The sequence below is a fragment of the Lupinus angustifolius genome, chromosome LG15, assembly GCF_001865875.1.
Source record: "Lupinus angustifolius cultivar Tanjil chromosome LG15, LupAngTanjil_v1.0, whole genome shotgun sequence".
Classification (NCBI taxonomy): domain Eukaryota; kingdom Viridiplantae; phylum Streptophyta; class Magnoliopsida; order Fabales; family Fabaceae; genus Lupinus; species Lupinus angustifolius.
Window position 1 is genome coordinate 15,320,350 of NC_032023.1, and position 22,855 is coordinate 15,343,204.

The 22,855-nt window shown below is 33.8% G+C and overlaps 3 protein-coding genes across 6 annotated transcripts; all 3 read left to right on the plus strand.

Annotated features, from left to right (window-relative positions):
- LOC109327422 (KH domain-containing protein HEN4-like) lies at positions 5,668 to 9,806 on the plus strand. The gene is made up of 8 exons (XM_019560563.1): positions 5,668 to 6,560; positions 6,843 to 7,289; positions 7,469 to 7,717; positions 8,068 to 8,289; positions 8,757 to 8,839; positions 8,992 to 9,100; positions 9,521 to 9,647; positions 9,752 to 9,806. The coding sequence occupies exons 1-8, from the start codon at positions 5,907 to 5,909 to the stop codon at positions 9,769 to 9,771; spliced, it is 1,911 nt and encodes a 636-aa protein (XP_019416108.1). The 5' UTR covers positions 5,668 to 5,906; the 3' UTR covers positions 9,772 to 9,806.
- LOC109328614 lies at positions 10,761 to 14,924 on the plus strand. The gene is made up of 9 exons (XM_019562165.1): positions 10,761 to 10,889; positions 11,058 to 11,240; positions 11,315 to 11,546; positions 12,554 to 12,704; positions 12,998 to 13,220; positions 13,320 to 13,411; positions 13,709 to 13,844; positions 14,107 to 14,438; positions 14,613 to 14,924. The coding sequence occupies exons 1-9, from the start codon at positions 10,834 to 10,836 to the stop codon at positions 14,861 to 14,863; spliced, it is 1,656 nt and encodes a 551-aa protein (XP_019417710.1). The 5' UTR covers positions 10,761 to 10,833; the 3' UTR covers positions 14,864 to 14,924.
- On the plus strand, positions 17,666 to 21,784 carry LOC109328509. Of its 4 annotated transcripts, none has more exons than XM_019562005.1 (3): positions 17,666 to 17,849; positions 19,338 to 20,281; positions 21,095 to 21,784. In XM_019562005.1, the coding sequence occupies exons 2-3, from the start codon at positions 19,398 to 19,400 to the stop codon at positions 21,549 to 21,551; spliced, it is 1,341 nt and encodes a 446-aa protein (XP_019417550.1). In that variant the 5' UTR covers positions 17,666 to 17,849; positions 19,338 to 19,397; the 3' UTR covers positions 21,552 to 21,784. The 4 variants fall into 4 exon arrangements, with proteins under 4 accessions (XP_019417550.1, XP_019417547.1, XP_019417548.1 ...); XM_019562002.1 differs by having other exon boundaries at positions 17,675 to 17,849; positions 21,089 to 21,784; XM_019562003.1 differs by having other exon boundaries at positions 17,676 to 17,823; positions 21,089 to 21,784.

The window sequence follows — 22,855 nt, forward strand, 5'->3', positions numbered from 1 at the left end:
TTATATTGTATTTCTTCAAGAACATGAGGATGACATTGGGTTAACAAAAGATGATCCATTGAACTTTTGTCAAGCCATGAAAAGTTCTAACTCTCAAAAGTGGATCGATGCCATGAAAGATGAGATAACATCTATGCATGATAATGACGTTTGGGATCTTGTTGAATTACCTGAAAGTGCGAAACCTATTAGTTGCAAATGGATATTTAAAACCAAGAGGAATTCGAAGGGTAATACTGACAGATATAAAGCTCGTCTAGTAGATAAAGGCTTCACTCAAAGAAGAAGGCGTTGTTTATAAAGAAACTTTCTCTCCAATATCTTCGAATGATTCTTTTAGAATAATATTGACACTAGTGGCTCATTTTGACAGCTACATCAGATGGATGTTAAGACTGTGTTTCTTAATGGTGACATTAAGGAAACGATCTATATGGTGCAACCAGAAAACTTTGTGTCAGTTGGCTCAAAGTCTATGGTATGCAAATTAAAGAAATTCATCTATGAGTTTAAACAAGCTTCTCATCAATGGAATCACAAATTTCATCAAGTTATTACCTCGTATGGTTTTGAGGCAAATAAAGTTCAAGATTGTGTATACCATAAGTTCAGTGGGAGTAAATTTATCTTCCCGGTATTATATGTCAATGATATATTGCTTGTTAGCAGTAATATGAGACTATTGCATGAGACCAATAGATTTCTAACGAAGAATTTCAAAATAAAAGATCTTGGGGAAGCTTCTGTATTCAGATACTGAGAAATCGTTCTCAAGGTATCCCAAGGTTATCACGAGAAAGCTATATAGATAAAGTCCTAGATAGATTTGGTATGAAAGACAGTAAACCAGTGGATACCCCTATAAAGGGGATACCCCTATAGCTAAGGGAGACAAATAATGACCTTGAAAGATACGAGATGCAAAAGATTCCTTATGCATCTGTAGTGGGAAGTCTAATGTATGCTCAAGTTTGCACACGTCTCGACATAGCATTTGTTGTGAATGTTTTGGGAAGATATTTGAGTAATCTTGGAGTGCATCATTGGAAGGCAGTCAAACGTGTTATACGTTACTTGAAGAGAACAAAGGAGTACATGCTCACTTATCGGATGTCTGAGAATTTAGAGATCATTGGGTACTTTGACTCCAATTTTGCTGGATGTCTAGATAGTAGATACTCCGCCTCTGGATATGTGTTTGTATTGGCTGAAGGTGTTATATCTTGGAAGTTTGCGAAACAGACACTTATAGCTCCTTCAACCATGGTTGAGGAGTTCATGACTTGTTTTGAAACATCATACCATTGTATATGATTGCAGAATTTTGTCATTGGCTTACGTATGGTCGATGGTATTGAAAGACCATTGAGGATTTATTATGACAACAAGTCCGCGGTTCTTTACTCCAACAATAATATGAGTCCTACAAAGTCAAAATTCATTGACATAAAGTTTCCGGTTGTTAAAGAAAGTATTCAAATAGAAAAATATTCATAGAACATATAAGGACAAATTTTATGCTAGCTGATCCACTGACTAAGGATTTGGTACCTAAAGTCTTTCATGAGCATGTTGCTCATATGGGTGTTGTTCCTTAGTTCAATGGGAGTCTATATGTTTTATGTTTTGCTTTGGATATTATATACAGTTTTATGCATAATAAAGTTGATGGTTTATTGCTTTTCTAATTATTATACATATTCAATTTACTATTATGTTGCAATTAAAGATTTTGGATTGATCTCACTAAAGAATAAAGAAGGACCAGTTGGAAATAGACATGTTTGAGATCACATTGCATGAAATTTCCATGTCACTCATCCATATTTGATATATGTCATTGAGTATATTAATATGGTGATCATCGTGGTCGAGTCACACTTAAATGTGATGAAAGTTGCGGTGGTTCCATAGTTGATATATGAGATGGACCAGATTGTATTAAGGAGAAGTCTAAACGTAAATAGCATATGGATGCGCGCCTAAAGAACCTGTGATATAATTGTATCAGGAAGATATGAAGCCCAAGTGGGAGATTGTTAGAAATTTATAAAATTTTAATTAAAGTTTGGACATCATATATTTGATACAATGATATCGGCTATTTATTTTTGGGGTTACATTATAAGTGATCTAATTAATGGCACCCCTTAGATTTCTAAAAGTTGATAACGAATATGAGCTTAATGAGTGGATACCCATCAGCTTAACCCATAGGGGATAATGATGACCCTATAAGTTAACGCATAAATAAGGTTATGGTCCCCAATACACCAAATCAAATTCAGTTTTCTTCTCTCCCATTAGAGTGAAAATGCAAGTCCCAAGAGGAATCAGAGATTTGGTTGAGGAAGGTCATCATACCATAAAACCTCTTTCAGAAATATAGATCAAAGGAGCACATTTAGGAACATGGATTCAGGTATGACACTGCATCATTTGTTTCATATATGTGTGTGAGAATCATGAGATTCAAGATCTTAAGATTGGTATTTCACCAATTATAAGGAATTCCCAACCTAAACTCTTATAAGTATTAACCTCTAATTGGACTATGAATACCTTCAAGTAAGCTTGTAAAGGCACTACCAATAAGTTAACCTTAGGGATAAAGTGCTAAACAGAAGCATAAGATCAGATTAATTGGGAACAAAAGAGAAGCAAGTAAATGAGCAAGAGAATAACACACAAGATTTAACATGAAAAACTCCCTCCGTACGAGAGGTAAAAAACTACGGGCGCTCACGAGCAAAGTTCCACTATATAAAAATGGAGAGTACAATAAATCCTCTTATAATATAGAGGACAAATGACAATATTTTATCTGACAAATACTCTCTCAAATAGAACAAGAATTTTCATCAAAATACACTCACAAACCATATGTATCTAAAGTAAAGCAAATGCTCCACATTGATGTGTGCATATTTGATGATGTTTGTTGATCTTGTGATGCACAATTCTCACTTCATAATACTGCCTTTTATAGGCAAGAAATGATAATAAGCTTTTTAATGATACATTATTCGTATGTATAAACTTTTAATGATATATTTGTGCCACAAGTTTAATTATAATGTATTGTCATGAGTATTATATGAAATGAGATATTCTCTTGTATTCAACCTTTTAGTATTGGAATGTGAAAGATAATTTTTTAAGTTTTTTATTTAATTGAAAAATAATATTAAATCTGTATCATTAAAAATTATTGTTAGTGTCTATGTCAAAATTTGAGCTCAAAGAGCATCCCAACCTAATGTAGATGTACTACTTAAGTTTTTTCTAAATAGTGAATTATTTTTTTTTAATGAAAACAAACCAAATACCATCCAAACAAACAAACCTACCTTACACAATACCTATTCATAAATAAGGATGCGTAGTAACGTTCAAAGATCACTCTTTAGCCTTTAGACTCGCTTCAGCGACTTCGCCCTTTAAGTGAGAAGGGGGTGAGGTAAGGAGTAGTATCAGAGTGACTCAGTCATCAATAAGCCTCTCCTTATTTTATTCGTTCTATATGGCATTTTTAATATAGAATTAAGTTAGCCTGGTAAAAGACAAGTTGTTGAGTAATAAGTCACTATCAAAATTCAACCCATTTTAATATTAACTAGCAGTGTACCCATGCACTTGCACGGGTCGCTTCTTTATTTATGCATAATGCAAATATAATATACATATATCATTTATTTGTTGAAAGTGTGATTATATAAAATATTTGATTCTTAAATAACTCAATAAATAAAATTCAAATTGTATTGGATAATATCTCACCTTTATATTCTCTATATAAAATTATAAATATAAGGAGTTATTTTTGCATCATATTTTTTGTGATTACGTTTATAAGTATCATATAAAGTCATAAGGATTTTTTAGCATATCTCTTAAATGCTTATGTTTTATTTTAGATTAATGTTCATTGTGTATAAATATTTGAATATATTTTTAGCATTCAAATAATGTATAATTAAATGTTATTTATTTTGTTATGTTTTAGCTAATAATCATAGAACACACTAAGTTAGGATATGACAGATATTTTTTCTGATAATTTTAATCAAAATAATAAAAAGAGTCTAATAATTGATTTGTTATATTACTAATTAAAATACATATATTTTTCATGAATATATATACCATTGTTATCTTTTAATTAAATAATATAATGATAGTAATTAAATACATGTGACCCGTGCATTCAATGGCTAAGAACACACATGTTACCCGTACATTCGCATTACTAAGAAAACACATGTTACTCATGTATTCGCATAGTTAAAACGCACATATTACTCGTACATTCATATTATTAAGAATATACATCTTACTTGTGTATTTGCATGTTTAAGCACATAAGAAAAATAAATTGATAATTTTTAATTTGAATTTTCTACAATTAGTATTAAATTATTATTAACATATAAAATATATAAAAAGTAGGAAGGAAAAAAATGTGAGGAGGAGGTGACATGTGACATGAAGGAAAAAATGTAAGGCGAAATTGACATGTGGCATAAGAGAGTTTTTTTTATTATGTTGTTAATAGATAAAAATTAAAATTCATAGAATCTGAACTGTAATATTAAAATTCAGTGCGAAAATGTCAAAAAACTTTGATGAGGTGAAAAAGTACAATTATTCTTAGATTAATGGTAAATATTAAATTATATAGATAGATTAATGAAAAGAAATAATTTGAATGTGAAAAATGATTTCAATTTCATCTAGTGTTCAATGACTATTACTTTTTAACATAACAAAACATAGATGTTGTAAACACTCAATTTTAGTGGGGTAGCGACATGAATCAGTCACAAATTAATATTAAATTATTATTAGCATATAAAATATATAATAATAAAAAGTAGGAAGAAAAATATGTGAGGAGGAGGTGACATGAAGGAAAAAATGTAAGGATAAAGTGACATGTGTCATGAGGGAAGGAGAAAGTGACATGTCGCATGATGGAAGGAGAAAGTGACATATGGCATGAGAGAGTTTTTTTTATTATATTGTTAATAGAAGTGGAAAAATATAATAAATTAGAATACAAATTAAATATTTGTATGAAAAGTTATTTCGATAATTTCTAGGTACAACTCAACTTTCAAGTACGAGTTCAATGTATATATATAAAATAAATTTTTTTATATTCAGTTTAAGTTACACTGTGAATGAAAGAGGAGATGAAAGAGAATAAGATAAATCTTAAATTATTTTTTAAGTTTCATCTCTATTAAATAAAAAAAATGAATGAATAAAATTGAATATGACTAATGAAACTTAAATCAGGTATAAACGAATTTCTCTTTATATATACTAGCGTGTTGACATGCACTGTCGTGCCTGTCAACCCGCTTTCATATCTTTGTAATGTATAGTTTGTATTTTATAAATTCAAATATAATTTTTTGCGCTAAATTTACGGTTGAATTTATTCAATTTTTTAAATACACTTTTAAAATAAGAAGATAATAAGGATAAAATAAGAAAATAATATTATATAGTTTTTTGGTATAAATAAAAAGATATTGAGGGCAAAGTAGGAAAACATAAATTACACCATGATGGTGGTTATTTTGTGTTTTTTCCTTTATTAATAGTATAGATATTATATATTATAAACAAATCATCAAAAGTACACAACACACTCTTTCGGCTTTTAGATTTTGGGTCATTCTGCTATTCAAGTCTTGCTTAGATCCTCTGAACTTATCTGCAACTAAAAAGTAAAAACCCCTTTTTCTAGGGTTTCATTAATTTTTCGATTTCCCTTTAACAAATAAACAATACCATTGCTTGGAATTGAGACTTGGGATTCAGATTCTGATTCTGTCGCACTAATTCCAATACTTCAGAATTTTCAATTTCAACTTTGAACTCAAACTCAATTATCAATGATGGAAAGGTCTAGATCTAAGAGGAACTATTATTATGACCAAGACTATGATTCTGAAACCTTAGCTCGGACTAGACCTCGTTATAATGACCAATATTCCAATCGCCACCGTGACGCCTACGGCGGCGCCGGTAGACGCTACCTTAAGATTCACCAGGACGCGCCGGTAACGGTTACCACCAGTTACCGCATTCTGTGCCATGATTTAAGGACCGGCAGCGTGATTGGGAAGTTCGGCAGCATCATTAAGTCAATCCGGCAGCACACCGGCGCATGGATCAACGTGCACGACCTGGTCCCTGGGGACGAGGAGCGTATCATTGAGATTTCGGACACGCGCCGCCGTGACCCTGAGGGGAGAATGCCGTCGTTCTCTCCGGCGCAGGAGGCGCTGCTCCTTATTAATGAGAGGATTCTGGAGAGTGATGCGGCGTGTAGGGTGGCGGCGGCAGAGGAGTACGGTGGTGGTGGGAGGAACTGGGACCGGGTAGCGACGAGGTTGGTGGTTCCGAATATGCACGTAGGGTGTTTGTTGGGTACAAGAGGGAAGATTATTGAACAAATGAGGATGGAAACAAAGACACAAATTAGGGTACTCCCTAGAGATCACAACCTACTTCGTTGTGTTTCAATGTCTGAAGAAATTGTTCAGGTGCAAAAACAATAACCCATAACACCAAAAAGATTAAAAAAATATAAAAAATGGAACTTTATTATGATATATCTGATGATTTCTTAAGGACATCCATGATCAGAACCTCAACTTTTGAGTTTCATTGATTTCCATTAGTTACTGTGACTCTGTGAGTGGTTCCTTTTTGCTTGGGATGGATGACTAATTGAAATTGCAGAACAGAAGATAATGGCTTGTAACTTACTTGTTAAATAAAACTAATTAACCTGAAGGCTATTAATTATATGATATTTTGTGCAGGTTACCGGTGACATAAATGCTGTAAAGAATGCTCTCGAAGTCATATCTTCACTGTTGAGGGAGAGCCAGCATCCTGATCGCAGTCATTTCCATGGACGTGAACATTCACCAGAATGTTTTTTCTCACCTGATGATAACTATATTCCTCGTGGTGGATCTCTTAGATCGTCTGTGGAGGCGGCTGCTTTTGGATCACGAGGATCTGCTACCAATGCCAGAAACAATAACTATCCGTCATCAGGTGCTCCTGTGGCTAATGATGCTCAACCTTTCTATGGAGAGGGCCTAGTTTTTCGTATAGTTTGTCCAGTTGAGAAAGTTGATCATATCATCGGGGAATCATATAGATTTGTAGAGTTTCTTCAAAATGATGTTGGCGTTGATATTAAGGTCACTGATCCTATTGGTGGTTCAGAGGAGCGGATAATTATCATTACTTCAGAGGAGGTACTCTCCTTCTCTTTTAGGTTATTAGTCATGGTTGTAAGTGTTCTTGGGACAATACTCCTGCTTAAGTAGTTGCAACTTGCAACTTCAAGTCTTATAAATGTAGTTCAATATGTTTTCTGTATAGATATAAAATGTTGCATGATTTAAGCTCTAACTGTTCTTATTATGTACTCAAGGGTCCGGATAATGAGCTGTTCCCAGCTCAGGAAGCTTTGTTGCATATTCAAACTCGCATTGTCAATCTTGTTCTAGATAAAGACAATACTATAACCACCAGGCTCGTCATCCCATCTAGCGATATTGAATGGTTAGATGGAAAATATGGATCACTGTCGGAAATAAAGAGGTTGACTGGTGCTAATATTCAAATTCTGCCAAGAGAAGAACGACCTCTCTGTGTTGCAAAAACAGATGAGTTAGTACAGGTTTGTTAATGGCCTACTCCTTGCCCAAACACTCTATGACTGTTTGACAATTATTGAGATTTACAATGATGATAATACTTATTCGTCAAAGCATCATGCTTGGCAATGAGATATACGTACTACATAGCTCTGCCAACTAATTGTAGAAATGGTTATCTATGCAACCTGAGTCATGAGCATGTGATTAGCCCCTCTAATCAAAACATAAGAGTTGGTACCTCTATATTGGAAAACCAATAAATGTCCAATGAATGATATAGAGAGGATACAAAACCCTATCTTCCACATGGGTAAAATAAAAATTCCAATTCTTGTTTCATTTCTCAGTTGTTCCTCTATTGCATGTACAGATTGTAGGAGAAATAAAAGCAGCCAGAGATGCTGTTGTTGAGGTGACATCAAGATTAAGAAGTTACTTGTATAGAGATTTCATTCAAAGGGACACAGTACCACCACCAGCCCCCTTATCTAGCATGGAGGCATCTTCTTCCAACACTATAGCTCTAGCTACTGAAACATCCACAATCTATCAGAATGCGCAAACCGTGGCAGCAGCAGTTCTGCCATCAAAGGTTTTCTTTTTTCATATGATTGAAAATGCTATTTCTCCTTCAATATTGCTCCCCTTTATCTATCTGTTCTTTAAAGTTTAAATGGTGGTTTTTCGGATTAAATGGAAGTGGACCCATAATTGTTATCCAATGAACAAGTGTTTTCTCGGAAAGAATTTTTTTAACGCTGCTTAAATGGACTTTACTATCTCATATGCTCTCTACAAATTAGGGGAGCTTAATCCTATCATAGAAGTGTTAATTTGGGCCAAGTTATATACAATATTAATTTTATAAAGGTGACCCAATGCATAAGGTTCATACTTGCTGGGGTATGAGGAGGATATATATATTCACCCTTATCCCAACAAGTGGAGAGACTCCATGATTTGAACGCGTGACCTCCAGGTCACAAAGCGTTGAGGCTCATCTTCAGACAATGTTAATTTTTTATTTGAAGGAAAAAACTTACCCTTATTTCTTCTCAGATGGAAACTGGAGGATCTAGTGCCGAGGTAGGAAAGCAGAAAGACAATCAGCGACGTGATGATCTGCTGAGTGGTTTAAATAGGTAACTGTCCCTGCCATTTTTCATGACAGGATGTTATATTTTAGTTTGAAGTCACTTCATCAGTAGGTTGATGGTGGGTTTGGGATGATGTTTTCTATCTCCTCTCCCCCTTTCTAGTGTGTTTATATTTGTGCTTTCTGTGTACTTGTTAGGATCACCGTGCCATCTGTCACAAGGAGCATTCTTGAAGTTGTTCTACCGGATTATGCAGTTCCAAGGCTTTTAGCAAGATCCAAAAGCAAGCTTTCACAGATAAGTGAGGTGCGTGTGATTAGATATTTCAATCCCTTTAATATTTTAATTGTGAGAAAAAAACATTTTATACCAAGCAATTGGTGCCTTAAAATGTCATGCTTACTGTTATGCTGGCATCTTCCCTATGATAACCTTAAGGAGCTTTTTCCCCCTATTCCCTTGAGCAAGTTAGTTCCTTTTGGAACAAGAATTACAGAACTTGTTTTTTCATGAATTGTTCTACTTACATATTGTATCTAAGATCATACTGAATATATTTTTATTTCTTGTTTTTTAGCTTGAAGATTGAAAAGCAAAATCCTTAGGATCTTAAGGACTTAACCTTTTCTTCTCAGATATAAATCTGGAAATTATTATTTTGATAACTTCCCAATCCTTGATTTGAATAGAAAGCATGTATGTCCACTTATGTTTTGATGGGAACAGTTGTCAGGAGCTAATGTAACTCTTGTAGAGGACAGACCAGACATGACCGAGAAAATTATTCAGCTATCTGGTACTCCAGAACAGGCCGAGAGAGCTCAGAGCTTGCTCCAGGGATTTATTTTGAGCAGTAAGTCCTCTCTCAATGCATTTGTTCTGGCTATGTTTATTCTCATGCATACTTAGTCTTCATGCAAGTTTAAATGACATATCTTTGTTTTAACCTTCTCACAGCACAAGAAGATGGCCCTTAAACGATGTTCATACCGATTGGCGAATGATGATTAGACAAAAGTGCCGACGTTTTATTGTCCGGGCTGTTACGTGCCCTGATTGATTTTTCATGTGTTTACAACACTGTTGTCGCCCAGAGTTAGAATCTTCAATGGGAGAGGCATTCCAATGTAAATGTTGCTGTACTAAGAGCTTTTTGTGTTAGTTGTTTTATTAGTATTTGGAAGATTTTCTAAAGCTCTTTAAAATTATCAACGTGTCCATTTTCACGTTTTTCTCAATTTGGGATTTTATAGACAAAAATGGCAAAATATATTCTAACTAAAATTTTATAATTACATTCTTATTCATTTCTCATAATAAATAATTAGACTTTTAAAAGAATGGTAATATAATACTCTTGCAATATCATTATTTTAGTTAAACCGTCTAAGTAAAATAATGCATGTTCAACTATCCACAGAATTTCAGCAACTCCAGCAGATTGGACTTTTGAAGCTTCTAACATCTTCTATAAAATATAAACATTGATTCTTAATAAATATGTCCACATAGAACTTCCTTTCCATTTAACTTGTACCTTGGTTGTGTTGGTAATTGTTAGTTTGACAGTCAAAATTGTTTTTGACACACAATTCCAAACAAAAGAAAAACAAGTTGGATTGGTTTTACTGGTTATTACAATTGCTTCTTAATCATTCAATATTCAATAAACAAACAAATGCTTAATTTGATGTTAAATAGCATACTAAATAATGAATAGAAATAGAATGGGATGACATATTTTCACCGATTGGTTAAAAAAATACTTTATTATTAAATTTTAAACTTAAATATATGATTTTAAACCAATAAGAGAGGTATCAAATGAAGTGGTGTATCTAATGTCGACCCAACTTTTTACTACATTCAAATAAATTGAAATAAAAATTAAAGATGGGTAGTTCAAATAAATTGAAGCAAATAATAGAATCCCAACATTATATAAAGAACTGGCCCAAATTCACGAACAAGCCCCGCATTATCTGTTTGTTTTAGTACTTTCTTTTGTTTCACTTTCTAAGGTTTATGTTCTGTCTACAATGGAAGTTTCTTCCTTTCTTCTTCCCAATCCTTCTCTCTCTTTCACTCCATTCAGGTTTTCTCTCTAATCTCTATGTTATAATTTCGCAGCTACTAAATTATATGTTTTCCTCAATACAAGTTTTGATAAATGCACTTGTTTTTACTTTTACATGTTAAGACTCTTTAGTTGTCATTTTATGATATTTATTATTATTGTTTGGTGTAACTTTCTTTGTATTAGGTCAAGTAAGGAGCTTTCACATATGTTGTCACTGCATGAGTTGAAAAGCATGAATTGTTTCTCACTTAGTAATCAAATCCAAAAGCACAATTACATTATACCAATTAGGACTATCTATAAATTTTCACTTGCTGGGACAGCTCCACGTAGTGATACTTATTCAGCTCCAAATCAATCTCCCAGGTATCATAAAATATGTTGTTTATAACTAGAATTGTTAATTATTGGATTGACTCTGTGAGTTATGGAATCCACAGAATGGGCAATTTTGAGAGAGAGTTGGAGGAATTATTTGATGAAGTCAAAAGATTGGTTAGGTTAGGAAACAAAAATGATGCTATTGACTTGCTTAATGCAAATTATGAAGTGGTGAAAGAGCGGTTGAATGGAACCAGTAAAGGCATTGAGGAAGCTGCAATTCTCGACGTTTTAGCTCTCGGTTATTTGGCTGTTGGGGACTTCAAGTTTGTTGATTCTCTCTTGGATTTGGTATTTTCCTCTTTTGTTTCTCCTCACTCTTGTGTATTCTTTCATTTTGGTATTTTATATCATTTCTGTTTAGTGTTCAATTCCTGCACGGGTTAAGTATATTAGTAATGAACCATTTATAATGACTTAGGAACCCTGTGAACTATCTTTTGGTGTAGAGTTAGGCCTAGTAATTCTAATATGACATCAAATTCTGTTCCAATTTTGGGCCAACCGAAAAAGTCCATTTCTGTAAACTTCGTGCTCTAGGTGTACAATCATGGGTGCGAAGGGGTGTGCTAATTGTTAAGGTCTGAAATCAGTTAAGTGTGTCAGCAATGAACCATTTATAATTACTTGGGCGACACTCCCCCTATGAGCTAGCTTCTGGGTTCAAGTTAAACCCATTTATTCTAATAATTATATTTGTGTCTCTTTGGATCCAGAATAACTTAATTTATATCTGTGCATGATATGCCATTAGTTGAGTCTCAGAATCCATACCACTTGTAAGTTTGAGCATCAATATTCTATATCTATGTAACTGTTGAGTTAAGGCTAAAGACTTCAGATATTCTATGGTACCAGCTTTGACTGGAATGAGAGTAAACGAGAGTCAATTGTTTATTGTTGTCAAATTTATAATGGTTTGTGAGGGCTGAATGAATGAATTGTCACAACAAATATATGCACGAAAAATATATGTCATCACTACTGGCAAGCTTGTTTTCTTGGATATGAGGCTGAGTGTTTCGTCCATTGTTGTTGCTAACTTTCTATCAGTATGACATGTTTGATTCCCTTATGATGAAGTAGTTTGCCTCATAATTAACAATATGTATAAACCTAATTACCGAACTGATAATCACAGATGATAAGGTATACCACATTTCTGTTGGAGTCATATTTGTATTGCCAAAGGCATACATTCGGACACCTCTTTCTGTTGTTGTTCCCTCTAAAAATTTTTAGTCCTTCACTTCCTTTTCTACAAGGTATCCCATTCTTATATTTTCATTAATGGCCAGATGAAAGAAGTTGTTGACAATTTGGAGGATGATGTGCCACATCTGGATTCTATACTTATGCATATGGGAAGTATGTATGCGACATTGAGCAAATTCGAAAAATCATTGGAAACATACCAAAGGGCTGTCTACATTATGGAGAGGGCCTATGGTGAGTGCATTGCTCAACTAGTAATGTTAGTCTTATCTACTAATTCTGTCACAACTCGACCATTTGAAGAATGGTTGTGGTTATGTTGGGCTACTAATCTGTTTGAAGAAAAAACTGGAGCTATTTTCTTGTCCTTTTTCTTTTTTTGTGTGCATCTAGTTATCAGCTACTTTTAACACTGTTTCATCTAAAGATACCTTAGCAGAAATGACCTATGGTGAAGCCAACTTAGCTTTTAATTTCTGTTCCATTTTTCAAAATTCTGGTTTTCTCATTATAATTCCTCCTTTAAGGCGAGGATAGCAATTTTCTTGTCACACCCTATCTGGCTATGGCAAAAACTCTTGGTTCTCTCGGAAACACAACAAAAGCAATAGAGAAATACCAGCGCGCAATCACTCTTCTAGAATCAGAGAGAGGTGCTGAAAGTAAGGATTTGGTTGTACCTTTACTTGGTCTTGGCAATCTTTTACTGAAAGAAGCAAGAGTCAACGATGCAGAAACTCATTTTACTAGGTTAAGCTTCCTATTTTTTTTTGTATTCTCCCTTACCTATTCAGTGTTTTAGTGGCTCTCGTTCTTGTATATTTACTTCTATTTGTTTTTGTTTCTTAGGGTGCTTAACATATATATGAAGTTATATGGACAAAATGATGGAAGAATTGGAATGCCCATGAGTTCTCTAGCCCGAGTGAAGTGTGCTCAAGGTAACACTACATTTTTACTCTATGCAATTCTTTGCTGTTTACAAATTCCCTTTCTCTTTTCTACCGCCCTTAGAAGTTCTTTAATGCATGATACGTCTTGTATCATGCAGAAGGATGGTGAAATAAATACCTATACCTGCAGAAACTATTTATTTGGTGTCAAGTCTTGTATTGAAATCACTGCAGTTATGTTATTTTTTTCTCCAGATGGTGTCCAAGTACAGGCATTGATTTCTTCTTCCCTTAATTTTTTGCTACATGAAATTTAAGCATCGAATGATGTGATATATTCTGCAGGGAAGTCGGATGAAGCAATTAAATTATATAAACGTGCAATTAAGGTCATGACAGATTCCAAATACATGTCATTGGATGACAGTATCATGGAAAAGATGAGGGTAGATCTAGCTGATTTACTCCATAATGTTGGGAGGTAAGCTTTTCGATAACCTCAGAATTAGGAATTAAAGTTAAGTATTTTTACGCATTTGAGAATAAAGTCAGCCTATTTAAAGTAAATTTTGTATTTATTTTGCATCTTTTCGTAACCTAATGATTTTTCTGTACCACCCTGCCGCTAATAAAATAAGAAAGAACTCATAATTTAATGAAGGTTAATAATAAGAACTAGTTTTTGAACCAAAGCTTTGTGGCTATGGAAAGTTGTGACCCATTTTGGTTTCTATTGCTTTTAGAGGACAAGAAGGCAGAGAGCTATTGGAGGAGTGTTTATTGATCACTGAGAAGTTCAAAGGAAAGGAACACCCCAGCTTATTAACAAACATGATAAATCTTGCAACTTCATATTCACAATCAAAGAATTATGTGGAAGCCGAACGCTTGCTGAGAAGTGTTTTACAAATGATGATAAAGCAAAAGGGAACTGATGACCAATCCATCAGCTTTCCTATGTTGCACCTCGCAGTTACACTCTACCATTTGAAACAAGACGAAGAAGCAGAGAAACTCGCCCTCGAAGTTCTGCGCATCCGTGAGAAGGCGTTTGGACAAGATTCTCTCCCTGTTGGTAAGTTTTATTCTTCCTCTCCAAAAACATGACCAGGCTAATGTTTTACCAAACATTTTCACCTATGATCAAGATAATCATTATTCGGACAATTCAATAGAGCTGCATCTCTCTAATGAGTGTATTATTAACCAAATTCTTAAACTATTTCTTATCATATATTATGCATGGCAGGTGAGGCTTTGGACTGTTTGGTCTCTATTCAAACCAGACTCGGTAAGGACGACGGCGAGTTACTCGAGCAGCTTAAAAGGGTCCTGAGTATTCAAGAGAAAGAATTTGGACATGAGAGTGAGGAGGTTATGGTCACTCTTAAAAAAATTGTATTCTACTTAGATAAGGTAGGGAGAAAAGATGAAAAGTTCCCCATGCAGAGAAGATTATCTGTGCTTGGGAAAAAGTATAAGCAAATGATTCATCCATAAAAAGGTTATAATATAATGCAATATTTTCTATTTTTAATCAATCCTTCATGCTTAAAGTTTTTGGTAATGTTTCTTTGATATCCAGGGGCTACCACCTTACTCTTCATATTATGCTGGTGAAAAACTTCAACAATTAAAAAGCTAAAGGAGAGAGCAAGAAATAATAAAATATAAAATATTGTTTTCATCATTTATCTTATTTTTTGCTTTCAATTTGATCATCTAACAAAATAAAGTGTCAATTTGGTTATAAAATGTTTGTCTTAACTCATAAGAGTGTTGAATTTACACCTTTGATGAATTTGGTGGCATAATCAGGTGTAAATCTAACACTATTATAACATAATGGTGAAATTAACAAACATTAGAAATACATAAATAAAATTATATTTTATTTTAACATAAATATGCATGCCTACATATATAGGTGTGGGACCGTGGGTGTTAAAATTAGATTTACATATAAAAGGATTTAAAGCATTATTGTAAATGTTTCCAAAAATGTTTTAGATACCTTTTATATGTAAATCTAATTTTAAATGTTTCCACGTTCAATCAATCATATGGTGGGAAAAAAAGTCAAAATCATATGGTGAAGAATTAAGATTGTCTATAAGAGAGTGACGTGTAAGAAGAAGCAACTAATCAAATGGACGGTTTGGATGTCAATGTAAGGCATCGTTTTCTTTTTGTCTTATAAGGAACAAGGGTAACTAATTAGACAAGATAACTAAAAATTGGTGGTAGCATTTCTAAAAGGAATAAAAGCCAATATAGAAAGGAGAAACGGGAAAGAGTGTTGAAAGGGCAAGCTAAGAGGAGACATATGGTGACCAAGAGGATAGCAAACAAAATCTACTCTTATTACATTATTTTATAATTTATTATAATTCCTCATAACATATAAGAATAACATCTATTTTTTCCCCACAATATTTATATTTCTCCTCACTTTCAATTAGCTAAGAACAACCCAGAATTATTTTTATTTAAAAATAAAAAACAGAAAATAAGACAATAAATAATAGAATAAGAATATTTTTATTCCATTAAAAACAACTTCTAGTTGTGGAAATGGATAAAAGAAGCTGTAGATGTATAGGTAGTAACTTATTAAATTATAATTGGTTTCCACATCCCAAAGCTTCATTCACTCGATAAGCTAAATTTTCCATGACAAAATCACATCTTTTATCCTACAAAGTTTATTACTTCATATATCATCAATTATGATTAGCCAAAAACATAATTAATAATTAAAATTTTAACTTCAATCAATATTTTTAAAATGAATTCATATTTGAGAGACTACACAGACAAATATATAAAGAGAATTAAACTACATGTGAAAAAGCATATATTTATTGAGATGACATGACACCATATAGAATATGACACAGGGGACAAGAATTCAACTACAAGATTGATCAAAAGACAGCAATCGGATTGCATTTTATTAATTTGTGGCACATCATACTTATAATTAGCTAAAAAAATATTTAATAATTATAGTTTTTATTTAAATAAATTTTTTACAAAAACTAGAACAACACATATACTCCCATGGCATGCAACAAAGGATATTATTATTAAGTACACGAGCCATCAAGATTGTAACACAATTGCTAAAATAACGTTTCAAAAGGCAGTTTACTTATAAATTGAACATATAAAAATGTAGGTATTTATGATTTAATAAAATGTATTGTGATTTTAACTAAGAAAATGGTTTATGAATTAATACACCCTTACCTTAAAAATGGAGGAGAATTTTCACACAATTAGTCAATTACCATGTTTTTTATTTGGAGTTTAATTTTAATACACGTCATTATAATGTTATTTAATTAGTCTCATGGGTCTACTTAGTTAGTTTATTCTTGTTACGTTGCATAGGGAATATTATCATGTTATAAATAGTTATAAACAAGTCACAATTACCATGTAATTATTACGCTGCATCGAGAATATCCAGAACCCCTTGGTAACAAAAAGTATTTTCTAACTTAATTATTGAAAAATGCAAAATCATGAAAAAGTTAACCCTACACCCAAAATTAGGGTGCAAGTAGATCTAAATAAGAGATAAGGGAAAAGAGAAAAAGAAACCAATGTGATTTTTCTTCTTGAAACCACATCACCTATAAGAATGTAATATTTATCCAAAACATGAACTTTCTTCTATATAAACTAATAAAATAATAAGATTAACAACATTTTAACTATAAATTTTAGGAAAAAAATTTAGTTTAGATTTACTTATTCATTCAAATTATTAGATTATCCTCAAATTGATAATTAAGGACTAAAATATAGTTTAAGTTTTTTAAAGTTATTCTTAGTGTAACAGAAACATCTCTTATAAATTATTGCATATAAGTATAATTGTCATCATTGAGAAATTGACAATTCATTAGAGATATTGATAATTTATTTTTAATGAGATAAATAATTCTTATTGATATAAAAATAATAGAGGGTAAGAGAAAAAAATTATAGGAGTATAAGAGTTATAAGGTAAATTAATTTTTTTCCGAATAAATTTTAAGGACACATTAAATATTATGGAAACTATTTGAAGAATATTTTTTTGGATATCATTTTTAAAATGAAAAAATGAATGAATTGAGAGCATCCACATCCAAAAGAAGATAGAAATTTTTTTATGAAATGAAACTGAAATGAATAAAATCAGCAATAATAAAAGAGATATTTTAATGTAAGTTACAAGATGAGTAATGCCACTTGCACCATTCTTCAGTTTCATTGTTACACGTTTTCACAATATATTATTTTAACATTAACTGAACTCACTTATTTTATCTATCAATCTATACAGAGAGACGTGAGAAAGAAGCATTGGATAATGATGTGTGAGTAGTAGAAGATTCATTTGTACATGTGTCCATACCAAGAATCTCTCACAAAAAAGTCATGTTATGTTTTTGTGTTTGAACAAGGAAATTATGTTCAGATGTTAAGCAAGGCAAGCCTAAAATTTTCTCAATCTTTCTGTTTATGATCCTAGATTCCATGTCTTTCCTTGTTTGTTTTTCTGTGATCTCAATCTTTGTATAATTGTATCTCAATCTTGTGATATTTTGAAAACCTCTGCTCGGATTGGATTAGTATGAGTCTCTTGCACTTGGATGTCTTTTTTAAATACTGCTCTGATTTTCTTTGCTATCATTTTTGGGATTTAGCAGTTTCATGAATTGTTGGTTTCTTTGGGATATTTGCTATGACCCCACTTGCTTAGTTTGAGCAACAATGTAAATTTGTAAGCAAAGTTTTGCATATTCAAAATGAATATGTTCCTTATGTTGCAATAGTCAATTTTGGTCCAAATGCATATTCAAAATTGGCTTCTTTTGATCGGTAATATTGCTCAGAAGCACCCAATTTTGGGTTTTTATGATACCTTACCCTGATGTGGATAAATTTTTTTTTGAGTAAGTGCTTCCTTTGTTTGATTCTTTTTTTGAGAAAAAGGGCATAGAAAGTAAGCTCATGTTAGATTCTTGCACTTCTATTGTAGAAATATTACTTGTGGTGTGTTTTGGGTCTGTTTGCAAATTGATTTTGATTAAAAGTGGATTTTTAGTAACTAATTTAGGTTTGGATGCTTTATTATTATAAATATTACTTAGGGTGTGTTTTGGATCTGTTTGCAACACTGAGTTTTGCAAATTTGATTTTGATTAAAAGTGGGTTTTTAGTAACTAATTTATGTTTGAATGCTTTATTATTAACAATGGTTTTTGTAGAATGAATACTGTTTAGATAGTGTTAATCGTTAACTGAAACTGACTTGTCCAAGTATTTAGTTAGTTAATTACTTAATTGGTTGTATGGAAGCTGATAAAGGCTGGGCAGAAATCAAAATTTGAAAGGTATTATTGTGGTCAAAGTAATAGTTGAATACTTAACCCCGAGTTTTGATGAACTAGAAGCAAAAAGTTTTTTCAAAACCCTCCAAACTTAGCTTTGACCCTCCAAGAGGTTTTTATGAGAATGGGTCATTCGATTTTTATGAGTCGCTGACCTTTTGGTCTTGTATTCCTGATGGATCTCATGTTTCATATGGTCTAATGTTTTATTTCCTTGTGCTCATTATATGTAGCCAATAACCTATTCTTATTGATTAGGATAAAAATGATTTTCCCATTGGTTGATTGATTTTGAAATATAAATATAGTCATTAATTGGTATTCTACAATGGTTTTTATGCGGGCTCTGGTGATAACTATTGGGGTTGATAGATCTACTTTTCTCTCATTCGTTTTGCTTTCATATGCCTTTTTTCAGGTAAATTTGATGACTGGTAATTTGTTGGTCTTCCAGCAGTTTTCTTTTGTTTATTTTGTATGTTTATATGCTAGCCATTTGGGATTAACACTTCATGAACATTTGAGTTTGGAATCTGCATAGATAGCATCTAACGTTTTTAGCTTCCGTCTTACTGATTCAACAGATGCCAGCTCCATCAAATGTTGCGTCTTAACATAAGCAATCAATTAGGGATCAAGAGGTAATGGCATCAGTAGAGCGCAGGGGTGGTTATGCAGCTAACCGTTTCACCCAAGATTTCAGGATGCTTCACAATTCTTGTGACCACCAATCATCAGTTTCAAAAAAATTGGGATCCGATCGGCCACCAAGTAATTCTATGAATGATAATATTCATGTAAACTCGGGTTGCGCACCCCAGAATGAAAATGCTGATAAGTTACCAGACATGAAATGGTGGCTACATGTGAAAACCAACCTGGAGGGTGAAGCAAATTATACATGTCAGCGTCTGAATTCCTGGGAGTCCGAGCTGGATACTGTCTATGAAGGATTTCTTCATGACAATGTCAATAACTTTGATACTCTTTCTTACACCGGAGGGTCTAATAAAGCTGTACAGCAGTCATGGAATGTTTCTCCTACATATATGAAAAACAAAACTGACACCAAAATGCCAAAAATTGAAGCTGCACTGAATAGTGATATACATTTAACTCCTAAGAAGAAAGATCAGGGAGGATTCTATTTTTTAGACGGTCATTCTGTGGACTCTGATATTACCGATTTCACGGTTTCAGAAAAATCTAAAATGACATCATCTGATCTGGAATCAAGCTTTATGGGCACTGAAAAAACTGGGCCTTGGTGGCGCAATGCTGGAAAGGATGAGTTGGCTTCTTTGGTTGCTCAGAAGTCACTTGAGCATATTGAGAATTGTGATCTTCCTCAGCCTCAGGCTAGGCATTTTAGGCAGAGACCCCTCTACTCTAAGGGTGTTGAACATGATAAGACTCTGGCATCATCTTTAAATCCGAAACCTGAGAATGTTTTTTCCAATGCAGATAGTTATACATCTGGAAAACCCACTTCTGTCTGTTCATTTCAGGATTCAAGCAGGAATTTCAGGTAATGCTGTAGCCCAATACTTTACATTTTTTCTTTTGCTGAGCTCTATAATCTTCTCTCCATCATGGTTCATTTTTTAGGAATAAAATTGGTGCTTCTTCATGTTTAAAGTATTAGAGTGCCAGGTCTGAGTAGGGCTTAGGGGTGTTATTTACATGTGCTAATGACATTACAGTACCTTATGGATGTTCTTTCCAATGCTATTTACTGAGGATTGAAGCTTGTAATCTCATGCACCAAAGTGCCAAACCTTCCACTGTTCCCATGAGACCTCTCTGTAGTTGAGATGTTTTTCACTGTATCTATTTTTCGAATTCAAACCCGAACGAGCTAGCTGTTTTCAAGAAAAAAGACGAGACCTCTTCATTATTAATACTTTGAATGGATTTGAAAACTATTTTTTTTCCTTATACCTCTAGAAACAGTGACGGTGCTTCTTCCCGCTCCCATCACTCTGCCAACTTCTTAAATCTTAATCATTACTCTCCAACCTCACCCCTAGTTTCAGTTACAAATCTTTAGGTTGTATTTACCATGCCAACCTCTTAAAACTATGCAACGTTCCCTTATATTATACACATGTATATGACATGTTGTCATTCATTATGTTGAATTCATAAGTTAAAAGCAATATTGTAGCTGCATAAATTGGAATTAAATTTCTCAGATGCTCCACACATCCTTGGAAGTTTGAGATAAATTTTAAGTGTTTTGATATGTATATTGAATTCCTGACTTGTGAAACACATTATTTTTCAACAAGAAAAATATTGTAGCCTTCTGATAAGTAACATAACATGTGTTCAGTTCCAGCCAGAGCAAAGATTCTGGTTCAAGCAAAAAAGACTACCCAATAAATTCTGAGAACAATAGCATGTCTGAGCTGATGGAAGCATTGTGCCATTCTCAAACAAGAGCAAGAGAAGCTGAAAAAGCAGCACGACAAGCCTACAATGAGAAGGAACATATCCTGAGTCTATTTTTCAGACAGGCTTCACAACTCTTTGCTTACAAACAGTGGCTCCACATAATGCAGCTTGAAAACCTTTGCCTTCAACTCAGAAACAAAAACCAGCCATTGTTAAATTTCTTACCGTACCGCGGAATGCAGCTTAAGAAGAGTCGCGACAGAGCTGGGAAGAGGAAGAGAAGCAAGAGCAGAAGACGTGGGATCGGAAAATGCGCCATCGCATTTGTGGTGGGTTTAGGTCTTGCTGGTGCTGGTTTGCTTCTTGGTTGGACCATGGGATGGATGTTTCCACCACTGTGAATGATATCTTCTTGGTTGAGACATTGGCTAACTTGTCATGTGATCCTGCAATGTCTTATGGAGTTTGAGTTCTGTTGTAACTGATAAGATTCATGGTTAACATTTTCATCATTTGTAAATATTCCTTGTCCATTTATACATGCTAGTTGTATATTTTAAGGAAGACATTGTGTACAAAGAATGGTGTTATTATTAGTTATATTTCTATTCTATGATTAGAGAAAATGTAGAGAGGTATGATTTGATTTTTAGGATGTGTTCAATTTTCATGAGATAAATATGACCGAATGTCCTATATTTCTAATTATTTTGTTTGGAAAAGTATTAAAATAAGTTTAACTTACTTTCATAAGATTATAATATATAAGCTAAAAAAAACTTCAAAAATCTCACTTATATTTATAAATGAGAAGAAATACATTTACACCAAGAGTAAATTTACTTATTAATTTAAATTATTGAAAAGTGTTCTTTACTAGAACACAAAGATACGGGCTATGACGGATCAGATGTTGATGGATAGAATAGTGAAGGTAAATAGTAATAGAAAGAGTAATATTAGAGAGTCAAGGGGTTCAGATACTTCCTGTTGGTGGGGGTCCCTATTTATAGAAGGGAGAGTTGACATTGAGCTCTTGGCTGGTGGTGCGACGCGTGGCCGACCAAAGGTGTTGTCGGGAGTTGCTTTCCCGTGTCAGGCGGTCTGCTAGGACCGTACGCTGTGCCATTCTTATCCTCTAGCCTGCGGTTGGTTGGGTGCCTGTTTCGTGATTTGTCTCTTGTGCTGGCAGGTAGGTTGGTGGAGTACGGAAAGCATACTTTCCCTTGGGTCAACTCTAGTGGTCCTAGTGAGTGGGCCCACCCCAGCGACCATGCTTGGGACCCTTCAGTTCGTCGAGACTTGATACGAGCCTCCTTTGATTTGGGTGAGGGGTCTGCTTTGGCGACCCAGTTGGTGGCTTCATTGGGCGAGCTTATTGGAGGACGGTACCCTCTCTAGGGCGGACTGTCCACATGAGGTTTGGCGCCCTGAGGTTGAAAGGCTATCAATTAAGTTGGCCAGGGCGTCGGGCGAGGCCTGTTATGGCTGATTATTCTGTTGGGCGTATGAATTTATCTTGAATAGCTTGGCGTCTCTCTGGGACTTATGACGTATTTCCTTAGTTCCTTGCACCACGTGGTAGGTATTAATGGCCTTGGGCAGTGTACTGGCCAGAGTGGACGTTTCATCATTATCTTCTGTGACCTTTAACATCCGCCGAACTTTATTATGTCTTGGGATTAACCGCTGGTCACTTAACTGC